The sequence below is a fragment of the Varanus komodoensis genome, unplaced genomic scaffold (genome assembly GCF_004798865.1).
Source record: "Varanus komodoensis strain SLA01 unplaced genomic scaffold, ASM479886v1 scaffold5, whole genome shotgun sequence".
NCBI lineage: Eukaryota > Metazoa > Chordata > Lepidosauria > Squamata > Varanidae > Varanus > Varanus komodoensis.
Window position 1 is genome coordinate 22,668,091 of NW_025336087.1, and position 16,541 is coordinate 22,684,631.

General features: G+C 39.6%; 1 protein-coding gene across 1 annotated transcript in view; it reads right to left on the reverse strand.

Moving 5' to 3' along the window:
* ELL2 (elongation factor for RNA polymerase II 2) overlaps nt 1-15,962 on the reverse strand; it is a 47,187-nt gene extending 31,225 nt beyond the window's left edge. The window contains exons 1-2 of the mRNA XM_044446830.1: nt 15,701-15,962; nt 5,554-5,601 (exon numbers count right to left, since the gene is read on the reverse strand). Of these exons, the coding sequence (XP_044302765.1) occupies nt 5,554-5,601; nt 15,701-15,832 (180 nt within the window). The 5' untranslated portion in view covers nt 15,833-15,962. The remainder of the gene's footprint in view (nt 1-5,553; nt 5,602-15,700) is intronic.
* Nucleotides 15,963-16,541: the final 579 nt, after the last annotated feature.

The window sequence follows — 16,541 nt, forward strand, 5'->3', positions numbered from 1 at the left end:
ACACAAGCTTTTTGTATAAAGCTATGCAATAAAATTGTTTTCACGGCAGTTTTGGTATACAATCAAAATATTGTTAAGACAATAATTTGCGGCATAAACACTTCTAGCAGAGAGAACAATAAAATAGGTAACTCAAATACACAGACATAAACAGTGTTTCAAAGTGTTAAAATCAAAGACTGTTAAGAGGTCTATGAGAATTAAACATGTTCACCTGTCAGAAAATGTAAAGCTGTTAAAAGCTTTAAAGATAAAAACCAGAACTTTGAACTGGGCCCACAGACAGACTGAAAATCAGTGCAGCTGATAAGACACTGGCAGCATATGATCAAATCTTTCAGTCCTAGTCACTCATCTCTTGGTGGATTCATGCGAATGAGTATAGGAACATAGGAACCTGCCTTATACTGAATAAGAACTTTGGTTCATCAAGCTGAGCAATGTCATTGCTGCCTTGAAAACAACTTTCAAGTGTTTCAGTCAGGAATTTTTCCAGCCCTACTGGAGAGACTGAAACTGGCACCTTCTGTGCACAAACCATATGCTCTACCACTGATCCATGGCCTTTCCCAAAGCAAAGTTGCATGGGATTGAGAAGTGCTCCCTGAGTACCATCCTTTGTGATCAGCCACCCAAATGGAAAAGAATTCATAACAAAGTGAGGCTTCCAAATACTAAAATTTCATAGCCTACCAGAAGTATGCTAAGGTCAATAGTATCAAAAGTTCCCATGAGGTCCAAGAAATTCAAGAGCATTCCATTTTCCATGTCTGTATCTCTCAGCAAATGCCATCCACAAAGAAACCAAGCTTCTCTCCAAAAACTGTGCCCAAATTTTATTTTTAATTTTAATTAAATAAAAATTAATTTAAATTAAATTTTATATTTAATTTTAATATATAGTTGAGATGGTACCAGTTTTTAAATTATTGATTGTACTCTATGTATGTTGTGAGCTGCCCCGAGGCTTTGTTGTGATGGGGGCAGCATAGAAATGCTTTAAATAAATAAATAAATAAATAAATATTTTATTTATTTATTTTTCGATTTATATCCTGCCTTTTTTCTACAAAGGGCTCAAGGCCTTTCAGGTGAAATGGGTCAAGAAAGTCGGATTCATCCACAAGTAGGCCAGCCACCAATTCTGAGCACTCAATGAGGTTCAGTGTACTATGTATGTTCATGGATACTTTTCTAAGAGTAGCAACTACCTCAGCTTGTTTGGGGCCTAACATATGGGGAAATTCCTTTGTATACCAAGACACAAGTAACAAGAACTGATCATATATACAAGCTGCCTATGCACCTGCCCCCCTTCACTTAGGGCAGGAGTCCTCAAACTTTTTCCCCAGGGGGCCAGTTGAAAGGTGCCAGTTCTGCGTGCGGGCCGGAAAGGTGGTGCTGGCAGGGTGCACGCGTGTGTGGATGGGCATGCGTGGCAAGGGGAGGCAAGGCAAGGTAAGGCGGCGGCAGGCATGTGTCGTGATGTAGTGGCGGGCATGCGATGCAGCAGCTTGCTCACTTGGAGATTGTTTTCTCCGAGCAAGTCCAAAATGATCTTCTTGCAAGCAAGCTACTGCCTCCCCGCGTGGGGGGTGAGGCACACAGTGCATTGAAAACCTCTGAGGTGGCCCGGGTAAATGGCCATGGTGGGCCAGATCCGGCCCCCGGGCCGTAGTTTGAGAACCCATGACTTAGGGTCTTGCTTTAACACAGAACTAGCTATCAGCAGGAGGTATTTTTAATCAGGGCAACAGAACTAAGTTATTATTAAACTGAGGTGACTGCATTGGTGTCCTGTCCTATTTCATATCTATGGCTTCACTCTCAATGATTTTGTTCATGCAAGTTTCCCATCCTCTAATTTCCTCTGCAGCCACCTATACCTTCCCTGAAGCCTCTCTTTAAACAAGGGCAAGAGCCACAGCTTAGTGGTTTCCATGCAAGAAGTCCTAGGTTCAGTCACTGGCATCTTCATGTAGAGTTCAATAAACTCTTGCCTGAAACCCTGCAAGCTGCTGCCAATCAACATTGACAACACTGGGCTAGATGGAACAAAGGTGTAACTTGGTAGGAGATAGTTTATTGTGTTCTTATGAAAGGGGGAAGAAGGTGCAAGAGGGAAGACGTTTCAAAAAATTTCAATTAATTTCCTTAAGGCTTCAATCCTGTACTTAATTTAAACTCCTGTATGATTTTGTACCCCCAGTACTTATCTGGAAGTCACAGCAGTGTACTCAATGCCAGTTTTGAAAAGACATGTATAGGACTGGGTTGTAACTTTACTCATCTTTGAATCTAAAACAGGGTTTGGCAATATGAAGCCTTCCAGGTATTAAGTCCCGTAACCTAAACCATTGGTTTTGCTGGCTGGGGAAGATGGCTGCTGCAATCCATGGGAAAGTGCTATTGCTCAGTAGAAGAACACATGCTTTGCTTGCAGAAAAGCCCAGGTTCAATGCCGGGCATTCCCACATAAGGCTAAGAAAGGCTCCTGGCTTATACCCTAGAAGGCCTCTGCTTATAAGCATGGACAGTGCTGATGTATTTAGTTATTATTTCATTCCATTTCTACACTGCCCCATAACCTGAAGGTTCTATGGGCAGCTTATGAATGCTAGATCAAGATGGACCCATGTGTTTATGTGTGTGTTCCTAAAAGCAAAGGGAGAGGAAGAAGCATTTTGTGAATGTACTCTCCGAAAAAGTTTCACGTCAGTAAGAAAGGTTTCAGAAGTACATCAGGCAAAAGAAATGCAGCAGTTCTTATTTTTCTATGAAATACAATAAACTGGACGATTGGGGATGAAGAGGCAGCAAAAATGAAATAGTTTGCTAGTCAGCACATTACAGGAAAATTCACACATTTCAGATTATAGCAATAAAATAAACCACCTCTTAAAATGGAAAGTGTAATTTTCACAGAAGCTTTTAATTTTGGGAATATCTGTGTACTACCAAAAATCTTCAGAGCAACACTGTCAAAGACAATTGTAAATATAACTGATGCACAATATATGTGAAATACTTCATATTTGTACAGGTTGTGTTGCATCTAATTATCTTTCCCAAGTATCTACCCACAGGTTTTTTTTTTGTTTTTTTTAAATTGAAGCTGTGCTTAGGACTTCTGATATTTGGCTATCTACAGGGCAGTCTAGTCCTTGACAGGTCATTAGGTAAGAACAGAATGATTCCAGTTTGGTTTGAGTATTTATAAACCTGGCACTGAAATTTAAGACTTTGAGTAGATCAAACTTTACTGGCCTGTAAGCTAATAAAACACTGATAATTAGGCAGTAAAATAGCAGTAGGCAACATTGTTGCAAACAGATTATCAGAAATCTGTCAGTTCTGAGGAAGACACATAGGTAGTGTGGCCTGCTTAGTACAGATGACTGATTTATGTGCACCTTGTGGTTAAACAGTAACTAGGATGCACTAAGAGAAAGACAGAAAATATACACCTACAACTTCAGACTTAATGCAAAAATTAAAAAAGGACAAATGATTGAAAATAGCTTCCCAATGTGCTGGAACAACTGGTTTATGAAAAAGCCACATAGCAGCTGTTTCATTTGTTAGTATTTGCAATGTATATTCATAAAAAATGCAAAGGTTTTGTGTAGAACTGGAAATTACCAGTAAGTAACACCATGTGAAATCAAACATGTTAGGGGAAGTCAAGAGCAGAAGACAAAAGGGAAGAGTTGGATTGAATCCATAAATATGAGATGGATTAAATCCTTTATGGATTCATCAAATCCATATGGATTCATCCATTGAATCCATAAATCTATTGAATCCATAAAGGAAGCCATAGCAATGAGCCTGGAAGAGCTGAATACTGCAGTTATGGGCAGAACATTTTGGAGGATTTTCATTCATAGGGTCGCCATAAGTTGGAGATGATGGCACATAACAATAACACCACCATTTTATACCTTATGATAGTAACAGACACTGAGAAAATAAGTAACCACATGAAGCAGTATTTGAATACCACGTAGCAGGCTTTAAATTACCACCTATACTACACTGGTTGTGGCAGCCAGCCCCAAAGAGCAGAGGAGACTATTTGATCTGAAGCACCACCAACTAAGACATCACTTCTCAATCTAGAACAATGCAGTGACTTTAGCAAGTTGGCTCATTAAATCTCTCTCCCACTGCAAGCTTCATATTTGATTTCATTTCCCTTCTTCCCATCATGTTACTTTGGAAGTCCAGCCTTCTTAACACAAAGCAGACCAACAGACTCTAAATTTTAGAGCAGTAGTGTTGGCTTGGAATACTAAAAACACTGACTATGGGTTGATATTAACTCAGGACACATCTTCATTTATTATCTTTCATCCATGAAAGTTCCCAAGTGGTTTTCCATCCAAGCACTGAACTGACTTAGATCTGTCTTGGAAATATAAACTAAGACACATCTGAATTCTCATATTCAGCATAATTAGGAACAAACTCAATGACAAAAGCTTTCATTTCTGTACCTTTTTTTTTTTTTTTTTTTGCTAAGACTTGAATTTTTAGTCTAGCAATCACTGGCACAATCTCAAAACCTCTCTATCTTACATCTATTCATCTGTTATTCTAGGCTTACCTTTCTGGATTTCCAAACAGACTGAAGAAAATTCATTACAGTGGAAAAGTTTAGTGAAAAAGTCACATTTCTTTTTTCCATATATGAATTATGAACACATACCAACTTCATCATTTCTTTGAACATGCCTACATATTATGTTTATTGTAGCTTATGTGTGAGCATTAATCTTTAGTTACCTAGTAATTTTATGGAGCTGCTACATATCAGAAAACAAAAGGCTGGGATAAGAGGAAGTATAGGCAGCACAAAACAAAGTTGCTCATTGTTCAAAGCAAGAACTACTTTTTTCCATGGACTTTAGTGCAGTGCCCCGGGCTTCCTAATTCAAAGATTATTTATTCTCCAAGCACCATGGTGGCTTTTGTGGGATCCTCTGGCCAGTCCCTGCTACAGCTGATGTTGATGTCAGAGCACATTTTTATGAGTACCAAGGGCATAGTTATCGCATATCGAAATATATTACTTCTGTTTGGTGCAAGCTGTAGTGTGGGTGGAAAGATCAACAAGATAGGATTTCTCAGCAAAGCAATATGAGTGAACAAGTGCCATGTAAACTTTCTATATAACTTGTTGCATTTTAAGATTTCTAACTAGATTCTGCACCAAAGTTTACAAAGCAGCTTACAAGTGATAAAATTATATTCAGTTAAAATTACCAGGGCAGTATATTCACAGCAACAGAAATAAATACAACATTCACAAATCCCTCAAAACTAAAGGTTCAATACCTCTCTGAAGGCAGTCAGTCTGAGAAAATGCTGCCTCATATATTTTTCTATCGCTGTCAATACAAGCACAACTGGAGAGGGAGGCTTCAATTGCATATTGTGCACATATGGCCGCTCACTACATACCATTTAAATGATATGAAGCTATCAGTTGCAGCTATCGTCTGCTTTTTAAATATCTAAATAGCTATTTGTAAAAAGTTAAATACTCACCCCTTGGAGTCCTTGAAATTGTATAGAAGGTCGAGAAAGAATCAGATTCTAAACATAAAGGAATAGGAAGATTTCATTAAAAATTGAAAATTAGACAATTATTTAAAATACTTTGTTCATTATAAACATGCTGGTAGAAATTGTATAAAAAAACTAAAAACAACCCATTTGATACTATTGAGCCTATTTCTGAAATGACATTAGCTAAACTGGTATAAAGTAAATGCAATTTGGATTAGCTGGTTTAATTGTTAAGGAATCGGATCTTGGAAAAAGATAAGAATTTAACCAGATTTATTTTTAACAACTAAAACAAGCCCTACAAGAGTAGGTTTTGGACATGTATCACTTATAACTAATTTTGGGAAGGAGAAAGCTAGACTATGAATAACACCTAAAATAGTGCATAAATTGTTTAAGATTTTTTAGTTGACTTATTTAAGAGACACAAACAAAAAGTTGTTTGCCATTTAAATTTGTTTTGGTACAAGAAAAACCTATGACTGTGAATGAAATCCTTGGAAATGACCCAAATACAATAGAATGAATCGTTTTATTGTGAGGATACTAAAACATGCTTTGCACTAAGTTACAAAACTGTGACACTTCACTATTAAAAATGATGGTGCCTTGTACAAATATAAATCACACTTTCACTCTTGCAAAACTCAGTGGCAGGCCATAAAAAGGCAAATGCATTGAATAAAACATTTCTACTTTCTTCCACTGTGCAAAATAATTTATAAACATAGATATTAAAAACAAAGAAACATCTGAATTTTATTTTGACAATGCTACATGAAACTAATTTATCAGTTCTGATATTCCCTTTTAACTTTAAAGGAATTCTTTTGACATAGACTGAATGTACACTGCCAACTACAGGGCTTCACTTGCATTTTAAGACCTTAAAAATTATAATAGAATAATTACTATATTCTATTATAATAATTACTATATTCTATTACTATAGAATAATTACTAAAAAAAAAGAAGAAAAGACAGGTTCTAGCTACATACTGGCATGTCCTCCTTCTTAAGCCTCTAGGTTACAAGTTGAATTTCCCCACATGCAAATAGTATATTTCAAATTTTAACTGATATACATCCAACGCTATGACAGTGACATGTATGAGCAACAAATGCTTCATTATTCAGTGGCCTTTTTCAGACATAATGCCAAACCATCATTCAGCATTGCGCTGCATGAGCTTCAGGATCACGTGCTCCTACCAGATATGCCCACAAGGATGACAACTTTTGCTTTGTCTTTTTATTAACTTTAGACAAAAACTATGTCTGAACCCTAAACTGAAGCTAATCTTTTAATGAGGTTTTATTGAAAAAGCCAACTTGATGAACCATAGTTGGAAGCTGGCTTTGTTCAGTAGTTTAGATATTTTAAAATGAAACAATCTAATTTGCACTTAACAGACTAATAGGTAGACTGGAACAGAGTTATACTTTGAGTGATAAAATTCTTGATTTAAATTGTGCAAAAATCAATGAAAGCTGCATACAAAAACATTCATATTAGGGAAAATTTAAAACAAAAAATGTGGGGAGGTTGATGTGTGTTTCTGTGTGTTTTAATTCAAAGAGTAATTTGAGAGCCAGTGTGGTGCAATGGTTAAGAGCACAGGACTGGGACTCAAATGATCTGGGTTCTAGTCCCTGCTTTACCATGGAGCCAACTGGGTGACTTTGGGCCAGTCACAGACAACCCACCTCAAAATGTTGTTGTTCTAGGAATAAGACTGAGAGCATCAGGAGGAGAATGATGTAAGCTGCTTTGAGCTTGTTGTAAGAAAAAAGCAGGATATAAATCTAATACGTAAATAAAATAATGCAGAAATTCCAAAGAAAGGACTTATGGTTAAATATATGTGAAACTGACAAGCCTGAAAAAATAGGAATTTGTCCATTTCTAGTTAAAGCTAATCACAGTTTATCTGGGTTCAAATATAACACTCACATAATTAGTAAGAAATAGAAGCAAAAGCTTCCAATCTCCTCTTTGTGTCTGTCTCATAGGACAAGAGAGTTGAGAACACCAAAGTATGTTCACATAACAGACCTGCTTGCCCAAATGAGAACAAAATGGAACACATAGGAAATGCAAGCAGACAATGTGCAAAGGAATTCCAAATACACAATAAGCAGGCTTGCATGACACACTAAGGCACCCTATGAATAACCTACCCAATGTAGGTCAACTGCAGAACAACTCATGGTGTGCTCAACACACAATTAAGTTCTGTGGCTTAATCATTCTTCTCTTCAGTCCTCCACCTGGTGTACCAGTGTCTTTTCTCCCCCTCCCCACTCCAATTGCTATCCTAAAAACAATGAGACCAATAAAATTGCACAAATGTGTTCCTGATTTTTTTTTAAATAATTATTTTTCACAGTCTTTCGTGAGTGTGCTCTATCCATTGTGTAGAGTGGACTGGTAACTGTATATACCAGCATGCAATGTGCCCCTTGAAATGGGAAATAGCAAGCTAAAGATTGGGTGCTTGTCTTATATGCCAGGTAAGAACTTTTCATCCTATAGAACCCCTGTATCTGTGAGGAATAGTTTCTAAGCCCCCCAGCAGATGCTTAAAACCACAGGACCCTCACAAAAGTGGAAAACTGTGACTATCTCTTGCATGAAACCAGAAATATCTCTAAGGGATCTGTTTGGGGCTGCCACTGTTTATCTCGGCACTAGCCAGCCTCACTCACATGTCTTGTCTCTCAGTGGACACAAAGATTCTAGAGACATTCCTGCTTTTTTCTAGAGATATTTGTTTTCCCCCCTAGAGATATACCCATATATATTGACATATAAGAGGATGCTTGAAACTGGAAATAAAGAAGCCAAAATTGGGGGTTGTCTTATATGCCTGACATATGACAAACACCAGAAAAACAGTCCAAAATATCAACCTCATTTGCGCACCAGAAACGGGGTCAGTATCTCCCACATAGCCATATGATCCTCTTGCTTTTACGTGCTGCACTGACACTTCTCAGTGCCCAGTGCTTTTCAACTCTTCCTTGACTACTCCAGCTACTCCAGAAATGGAAGAATTTACTCTTCTGCTTTGTATAGCACCTTTTCAGAACAGCATCCCTACTGTAGATAGTCTAGGTCCCTGATCAAGAAACCAACTAGGGAGGTGGCTAGACTGCCAGATGACAATGTAGTAAAAGAAGTTGTAACAAAGGATAAGGAGATTGCAGTAAAACTGAATGAATTCTTTACAACTTCCTTCACTGCAGAAGATGTAGGGCACATAGCTGTGTCTGCACTGATATTTCAGAAAAGGAACCTGAAGAATTGAAGTAAATAGTGGTGATAAAAGATGAAGTCCTAGACCTTATTGACAACTTGCAAGCTAACAAATCATTGGCTCCAGATTATATCCATCCTAGTTCTAAAGTACTCAAATGTGAAATTGCTGATCTCCCAATGAAACTATGTAATATGACCCTAGGATCAGCCTCTGTACCATAGGGCTGGAGAATGGCCAATGTAATTCCATTTTTTGAAAAGGGATCCAGGGAGTGGGGAATCCAGAAAGTTCTAACCCAATCAGCTTAATATCTGTTCTTGGCAAATTAGTAGAAAACATTATTATAAATGATCAAGAATTTAAAAAGGCAAATCCTGCTCATAAAAAATAAACATGGTTTCTAGAAAGGTATATCCTGCCTCACTAGCCCTGCAGAGTTCTTAGAAAGTATCAACAAACATCTGGGTTTATCTGCCTCACAAAGTTCACCATCTGGCCAGCAGAACTTTCTTGGATCCACCCAGGGCAAGGGTTTAGCCTCTAAGCCCTACTTTCTGGAGGAATGAGCACTTCAGGTAGAGGAGATGTAAGTGGTAGAGGCTTTGCTACTTCTGGGAGATGCATTCCACTTGCCATCTGGGGTTGGGATGATTTTCCCATGTTGTGCCTTCCATTCCACTGGCAAGGAAACAGTATGAGTGAAATGTTGCCAAGCCAAGGCAGTGGCCAGAACACACCAGTCACTGCCTGGCTTTACCCATATCGTGCTTTCTCCCACAGGGAAGGATACAGTGAAGGTGAAGCAGCTAAGTGTCCTTGGCTTAGTCTGCACTGAATGTTCCCTTAACTGAAGTGGTGGCTTTTTGGCCACCACCTGGTTTTGGGCAGCTTCTGTGCTGCACCTTCCCCCACTGGGGGTAACAAAGCTCAGACAAAGCAGCACCAACTCATGGTAGCTGGAGCACTCCTCCAGGCAGCTTCACTGTGTGTGAGTTTTTCCTAGCCAAGGAAAGCCTATCCACAGCATAGCCAATGTCCAGGTGGGCAAGGTACACTGCCTCTGACATAATGGTGTGGCCACATTCCATTACATCACTGGCATGCAAATAGCTGAGGTAAGTTGCTCTCACCCCAGAATTATCCCCCACCCCTACAGTATACATTGTTTCATGAGCTTCCAAAAGTAAGGAGCAATGCAGCTCCACCACCTCTGAAAGCTGCCCAGGCCTGCCTTGCAAGGATCAATGAAAAATGTGTTGGATGTGAAACTTAGGTACTAACACACCAGTTGTCTGAGTCCAAAGCATCTACCTAAGTGTGAATAGCAGCAATAGGCAGTCCAAATTACTTCCTAAATTCAGGATTGTTTCATACCAAACCAGATTAGCAAACCTTTTACTGATTCGCATATAGCCATTGCAAAGTTGGTTACATAATTATGATAAAATACATTAGAAGAAAGTCCAGAGAGCATAAGATTGTTTTAGAAATGTGCCAGTTAATTCATACATCATAAAAACATATTTTATTTGTTATAAAATAAATTGGACAAAGTCCAATAAATAACATTATATGAGCAGGTCAATCATTTTAAGCAAGCAACATTAGGAGACCATATTTATGAGAATAAAGTATGAAATAAGATTTTAAAAACTGCTTAAAAGCTTTTGGTGTCAGAGCTATGCATAGCTCAGTGGGAAGAGTGTTTTATAAATCAGGAGCCACTAATTTCTTCTGTCCATGAACCAAATTGACTTCACAGGGACTTTTACGTAGATCTTAATATCCAGGGAGGTACATGTGGGATCAAGCAGAAGCCACCAACACATGGATAAGAGAAGCAAAGTTCAATCCATTTCCTAGGATGAAAGGCAAACTGCAACTCATAAAAACTTTTCCTAGCTGTCAATGTCACCTGCATTTCCACAAATATTGACATCAAATCCAGTAAAATCCCCAAGCTGTGACTGTCCTTTAGAGGAAATGAAATCTGAACCAAGTCTGGTCATAAACCTTTGTCCAGATTGATCAACTTCTCCACCAACTATGCCTCTGTTTTATCTGGATTATCAGCTTGCTCACATTCGACCCCAAACTCCTTCATACACCTGTTCCGTAGCCTTCTTATGATTTATACATTACAAAGAGAACCACCTATTGATGACACCACAGTCCAAACCTATGAATGTTTTATTGAATGGTTTCAGAGAGACATAAAATGGCATGGGAGACAAAATGAAATCTTGGTGCATTGCATACACCAAAGGCCATAACAGTAATCCAGGTCTACCTTTTGAAACCAATCTTTCAGGAAGAACTAGAACCATTGCAACACTGTGCTCCCCAGGCTCAGCTCAACAAGATGACCAAGAAGGATATCAGTGTTAAGTGCAATTCTGTGGGTTGCTCTATTGCAAGAAATGTATTCAGTGCTCTCCTGGAACTTAGCACTTAGGACAGAAGGATCCAATCCTCACTTCTGTGTTCTCCAATCATTCTGACTTTTGAGAGAAAGGGTTTTTGGTCCATCTAGTGATGGTACTTTATAGGGGAGGGAAGACTCTTGGAAGGCACTCCAGGCAGCTTGGGTTCTTTTTTGGTCTCATCCCCTCCTTTCGGAACATCCCCTTTCCCACAACCTCAATTGAATGATTTTCAATTATTGATTGGTAAGTGGATTTCCCAACCTTACAGACCAGTCAGTGCAGCTCTTTCCATGTTGGCTGCAAGCAGTAGGGGTGGGGCCAGATCTCCAACTTCTCTTCCCAAGGTTGAAGCACTGTTTCTGACCATGCATCATTTCCACTATGATGTGGACCTCAGACAATGCTTAAAAGTCACAGAATTGCTCTCCTGAGCTTCTAAATTTCTGAACATGTTTTAGCAAATGGGGAAATGGAGTAGCAAAGAATTACACTATTAGTAAAGAATCAGAAAATGAACTATGAACCTCTGCCCTGACCTCCAAGTTTCTGCTGGTTGTTTACGGGCACACAAAAAGCTGACCTTGACACTCCACAGATTCTTGCAGTATTAATTGTGAGGTCAAGCTTTAAGAAAGTGATCACATTTAGAATAGTGCCAGTGCCAACTTGAAAGTAAATATACAAAATCTGATTGTAGATCAACAGAAGCAGTTTGGTTCACAGAAGCATCCCACTCACAAACTATCTTGGATTTAATATTCAAATTAAAGAAAAAACTAACTTAGAAAAGTTTAAAGCCAAATAAGACACATGTTGCTACATATGACATTTCATCTTAGTTAAATATTTTGGCAGTATCTATAGATGATTCATGTACAACACCTCACATTTAATAATGTGGGCATTTGAAGGATACTGTTTCTTAAAATGTTTGCACAAAACCAATTAAGTATACTGAGTTAGCCTTGCTTTCAACATCTCAGATCTTTGCAAATATACACATATTTGCAAGTAGAACATATTAGTAGAACATATTCTATTAATATTCATAGGTACTGAAATTACTTAATCTCCAATTGCATCAACCAATGATGATATGGAAAGCTTTATTGTTCCTATGATTTCTTATAACTCTTTCCTCCATTTGTTTATTTTCTGAAGGAAGCTATTTATGAATGTCTAGATACAATGGAATAGTTTATTTCTAGTATAGACAGAAATTAATCTTAAGTATTTATTGTATCTTCAGTTCCTGACCAATTAGAGATACTTTGCTGTTGAATTAGGAATATAGCCAATAGGAAAAGTTTATGTACTTTACAAATGCAGAGATTTAAAAATGAACTTTTTCCAAAGAACCTCGATCATTTAAAAGTGCCCAAACTAATATTTGCTCACATAATAGCCACTTTTAATAGTTATTGAATCTGTAAGTAGCTATCCAAACTGTGATCAAGTTTCTTTCATACAGCTTTGTGTATGTTGCATACTCATAACCACATAGCAATATCATCTTATGAGACAAGGAAATAGCAGCTACCATGGTAATTTCAATTCCTTGTTTAGTTAAAGCAAATATTTTCCTCATTCTGAGGTGAATAATGTATAGCATTATTGTAAGTATTTTCACTCAGGATTGCAATCATAATGCAGTTTGTGACTTTTTAGATTCTAAATCATCTCTGCACTTGTTTTAAGTTAATCACTTTTAATTCTATCAGAAAAATGAATTTACCATCCTTTGAGCTGCATTTACCTTCTGAAGCTGTCTAGCTGAGGTCAGCATAAACTTTAAGTAATCATGCTGTAACATGCAACAGTGTCACTGCATTCAGAATAGTTTACATATTACATATACTAACCTCTATTCATGTAAAATATTCGAGAATAATCCTTAAAGTTAAATTAAATTCTACAGCTCTGTGTAGAATTTTTGTTTAATCTTAAAAAGCTTTATGCAATTTAGAAAGCAAGTATTATCATTCTAAACAATATCTTATGTCAATTTCAAGCCTACAAAATATGTAATAATATTGCAGCATTGACTAGATTTTTAAAGTTCTAAATATAAAGGAAAAAAGGAGCTTTAATACTGGAGATATTACAGAATATTAATATTAAAGAATTGCCATAACTACATTTCACTTCAGCTAGCTGAAAAAATAAAAAAGAAATAAAAGTACAAGCTCTTTGGCAATATCTACTTTAAACTTTAGTAACTGACTTTTTAAACATTTTGGTTCAAAAATCAATATCCTGTTAAAAGAAAAAATGTGGAAAAAAACTACAGTCACTTGCTCACTGCTTGATCTAAGTCTAAACCTCTGTTAATTACAAAAATGGTGGAAGAAAGGAGGAAGCAAGCAATGATCCATATTTAAAGGCAGCAGTGAACAGAGTCTGAAACTGCCTCATTCTAGAAAACAACCCTTATAGTTGTTTCAGTTCTTCAGTTAACATATGCAGTGGAAAGCTGTAATTTGAAGTTGATTTCTAAGGACTGTTTAGCAGAAGTAGTGATTTCTGCCCAAGTTTAACAACCGAAAGCGCTATACTACATTAATTCTTCAGTAAAAAAACCCCCCAGAAAGGCGAAAAGTCAGAAGGAAAATTGGAATGGGCATACTAGAACAGAAGAGGCAAGTTCATTGAAGGAGATCATTTTTCTGTAGATTCACCCACTTATTATGAAAAACAACCATTAGTCATAGGAAAAGGCACAATTTGGAGTTTAATTCTGGGAAAACCACAACTGAGTCATCTTTGCACGAAGAACTGTGCAGGAAAACAGTAACGAGACTGAGAAGAGCGCCTGCTGTCTGTCAGGAACCTGTTATTTAAATTCTGTCTGGTTTTAGTATATTCCAGGCTTATCTATTGCTCCTAGAACTGTTTCAAGGAAAGCCTCTTGGAGAAATGCCTGCTGGCACTATAAAAGACATACAGTATTAAAAAGAAAAGAAAGAAGAAAGCTCGATCAGCACCTTTTTTCTTCTTCTGAGGATCTGTGCACTTGAACAAAAAAATCCTTTAAGAATCCTTTCAACAGTAACAGAAACACATAAGTGTAACAAAAGAAGCTTAAGTAAAAAGAAAGAGGAGCAGAATTTAATTTGAAATTCCTTGTTAAGGCATCAGCTAATTAGAGCTTAATCCTCCTTGCTGGGACACAGAACAGCCCATGCTTTTAACTGCCTTGAGTGAAGGCTCAAGTTTCTATTGGAAAGCTACAGTATGGATAATTGAAAAGAAGTCTAGCACTCACCCTGTCCCTACTTTTGTAAAAGAAGCCTAACACTGAGTCCATCATGTGCCTGCTTTTGCTGACCTACTCTCTTAAAGATTTGAAAACTCCCCCTATATATTTATGGGGGAACCTCTCTCAAAACAAAAACACCCATAATGTGATCCTCACAGAACTCTAAGAAATTTTTTAGAACAAGACTCTGATATTTTCAATATTTCAAAATTAATGCTGTGCTAATTGATGCGTTGAAATGCTACATAACTCTTGTGGCAGCTGCTTGAATTAGGGAGGGGAAAAAGAACAAGGAAGGGGATGCGATTAATTGGGAATAAAGTTCTTTCTCTGTGTGTAAACAATTTCTTGACAACTTTATATAGACGTGCAATAAATCTGTCATAGTTGCCATTGTCACTTAAAAACTCAGTCACCTCACACTATCAGGAAAAACAAAAGCCCGAGAAGTTGGGCTTAAAATAAAACATACAGCCTATCCCTCTCTCTACCCCACACACAATCCGGGGGAGGGAGGGAGAGCGACAGATCGGCAGGGCAAAGAACTAAGCCCATAAATAAATGACAGCTCAGCAGAATCTGCCTCATCTGGGAAAAGCTGGCTCCGGTCACGGCCAGCTCCAGAGGAACTAGCTGGCACCGACACCAAGTAAAATGACTTTCTTGTGTAAATGCCATTTTAAAAAGATCGGCATCAGCCGCCGCCACCCTCCCTCCTCTGCGTGAGGCAGAGGCTAGCTGTGGCCGGGGTCGGGGGGAGGGGCATTTTCGACCCTACAAAACTTTTTTTAATACACTCGAAAGGGAAAAAAGGTACTAGAGCGCGACTATTTAAGGCCGGGTGGGGGGGGGGGGGAGATTTCTATAAGGGAATGATTCACCTTAGCCTGACCCAGAGGATCTTACTCAGCTACCCGCAGGAAGAGCACGGTCATCTGTGGGGCGAGACTCACTGCCTCCCCGTCACGGCCTGACCGCAGGGAAGAGAATTTCTCGGTGAAGACCCCTCCACGCCCCCCTCTCTCTGCTCCTTTCCCTAGGGTGCCCGCAGGGGGATCCGCGGCGGGTCACTGCCCTTCTGCCTCTCAGCGGCGTGACACGTCGCCCCCTTCGGGGTGTGAGGACAGCGAAGCGCTAAGGGTGTCCCGGGAGACAAGGGTGTCCAGGGCTCCCCTCACCTTGCTCCCCTGGTAGCTCTCCAGCGCTCGAAAGGCGGTTTCGGTCAGCTTGACATGCAGCACCGTGATGTTGTCCTGGGTGACTCTGCCGCAGGACACGCCATACCGGCCCCCTTCCTGCAGCGCCGCCATTTTACGCCGCCGCCACCCGCCCTACTGCCACCGCTGGGGCCGCCAAGCCACCACCGGAGGCTGCTCCTGCTGCTGCTACGGCCACTCCAGCAGCAACAGCCATCCTGTCGCTGACGTACCAGCAGCGCGCAGCCGCCGCGGTCGCGGCACCCCGCCCACTCGCCCAACGGCCCGCCTTCCCCGGCGCCGCCCCGCCCCGGCGCACACCTAGAGACGACCCTTTGCTCGTCCCCCTCCCCAGCACCGCGCGCGGTAGGCCCGCAGCAAAGCGCGACACTCTCGCTCCGCCCCGCGCGAAGACGCGTCGCTCACCCATCTTCCCGATTGGCCAAGCTTCTGGCCAGGACCCCTCGGAAAGGGCTTAGCCGGGGTCAGCGGGGGCGGAGAGGCGGGGCTACCCGATGACGACAGCACAGACGGTATTTAATCATGCTTATATCATTATTGACGTTCGGGGTTAGGGCTTTTTTTTTTTTTTTTTTTTTTTTTTGGTAGGGCTGTTGTGCACGTTGTGCCCCGCGTTATGTCGCTTTCCCAGTTGGACGATATCCCGAGCCATATTGACCTTTGCTCTTCTACCTTCATCCATGAACCTGTGTGTGGACAGTGGTTATTACAGAGATTAGTTCCTAGGTTGCGCAGGACATAATTGTATCTGGGCGGAGCCACGGCATTGTTTTGTTCTTGTTAGGAGAGGCGTTAAAGTTCT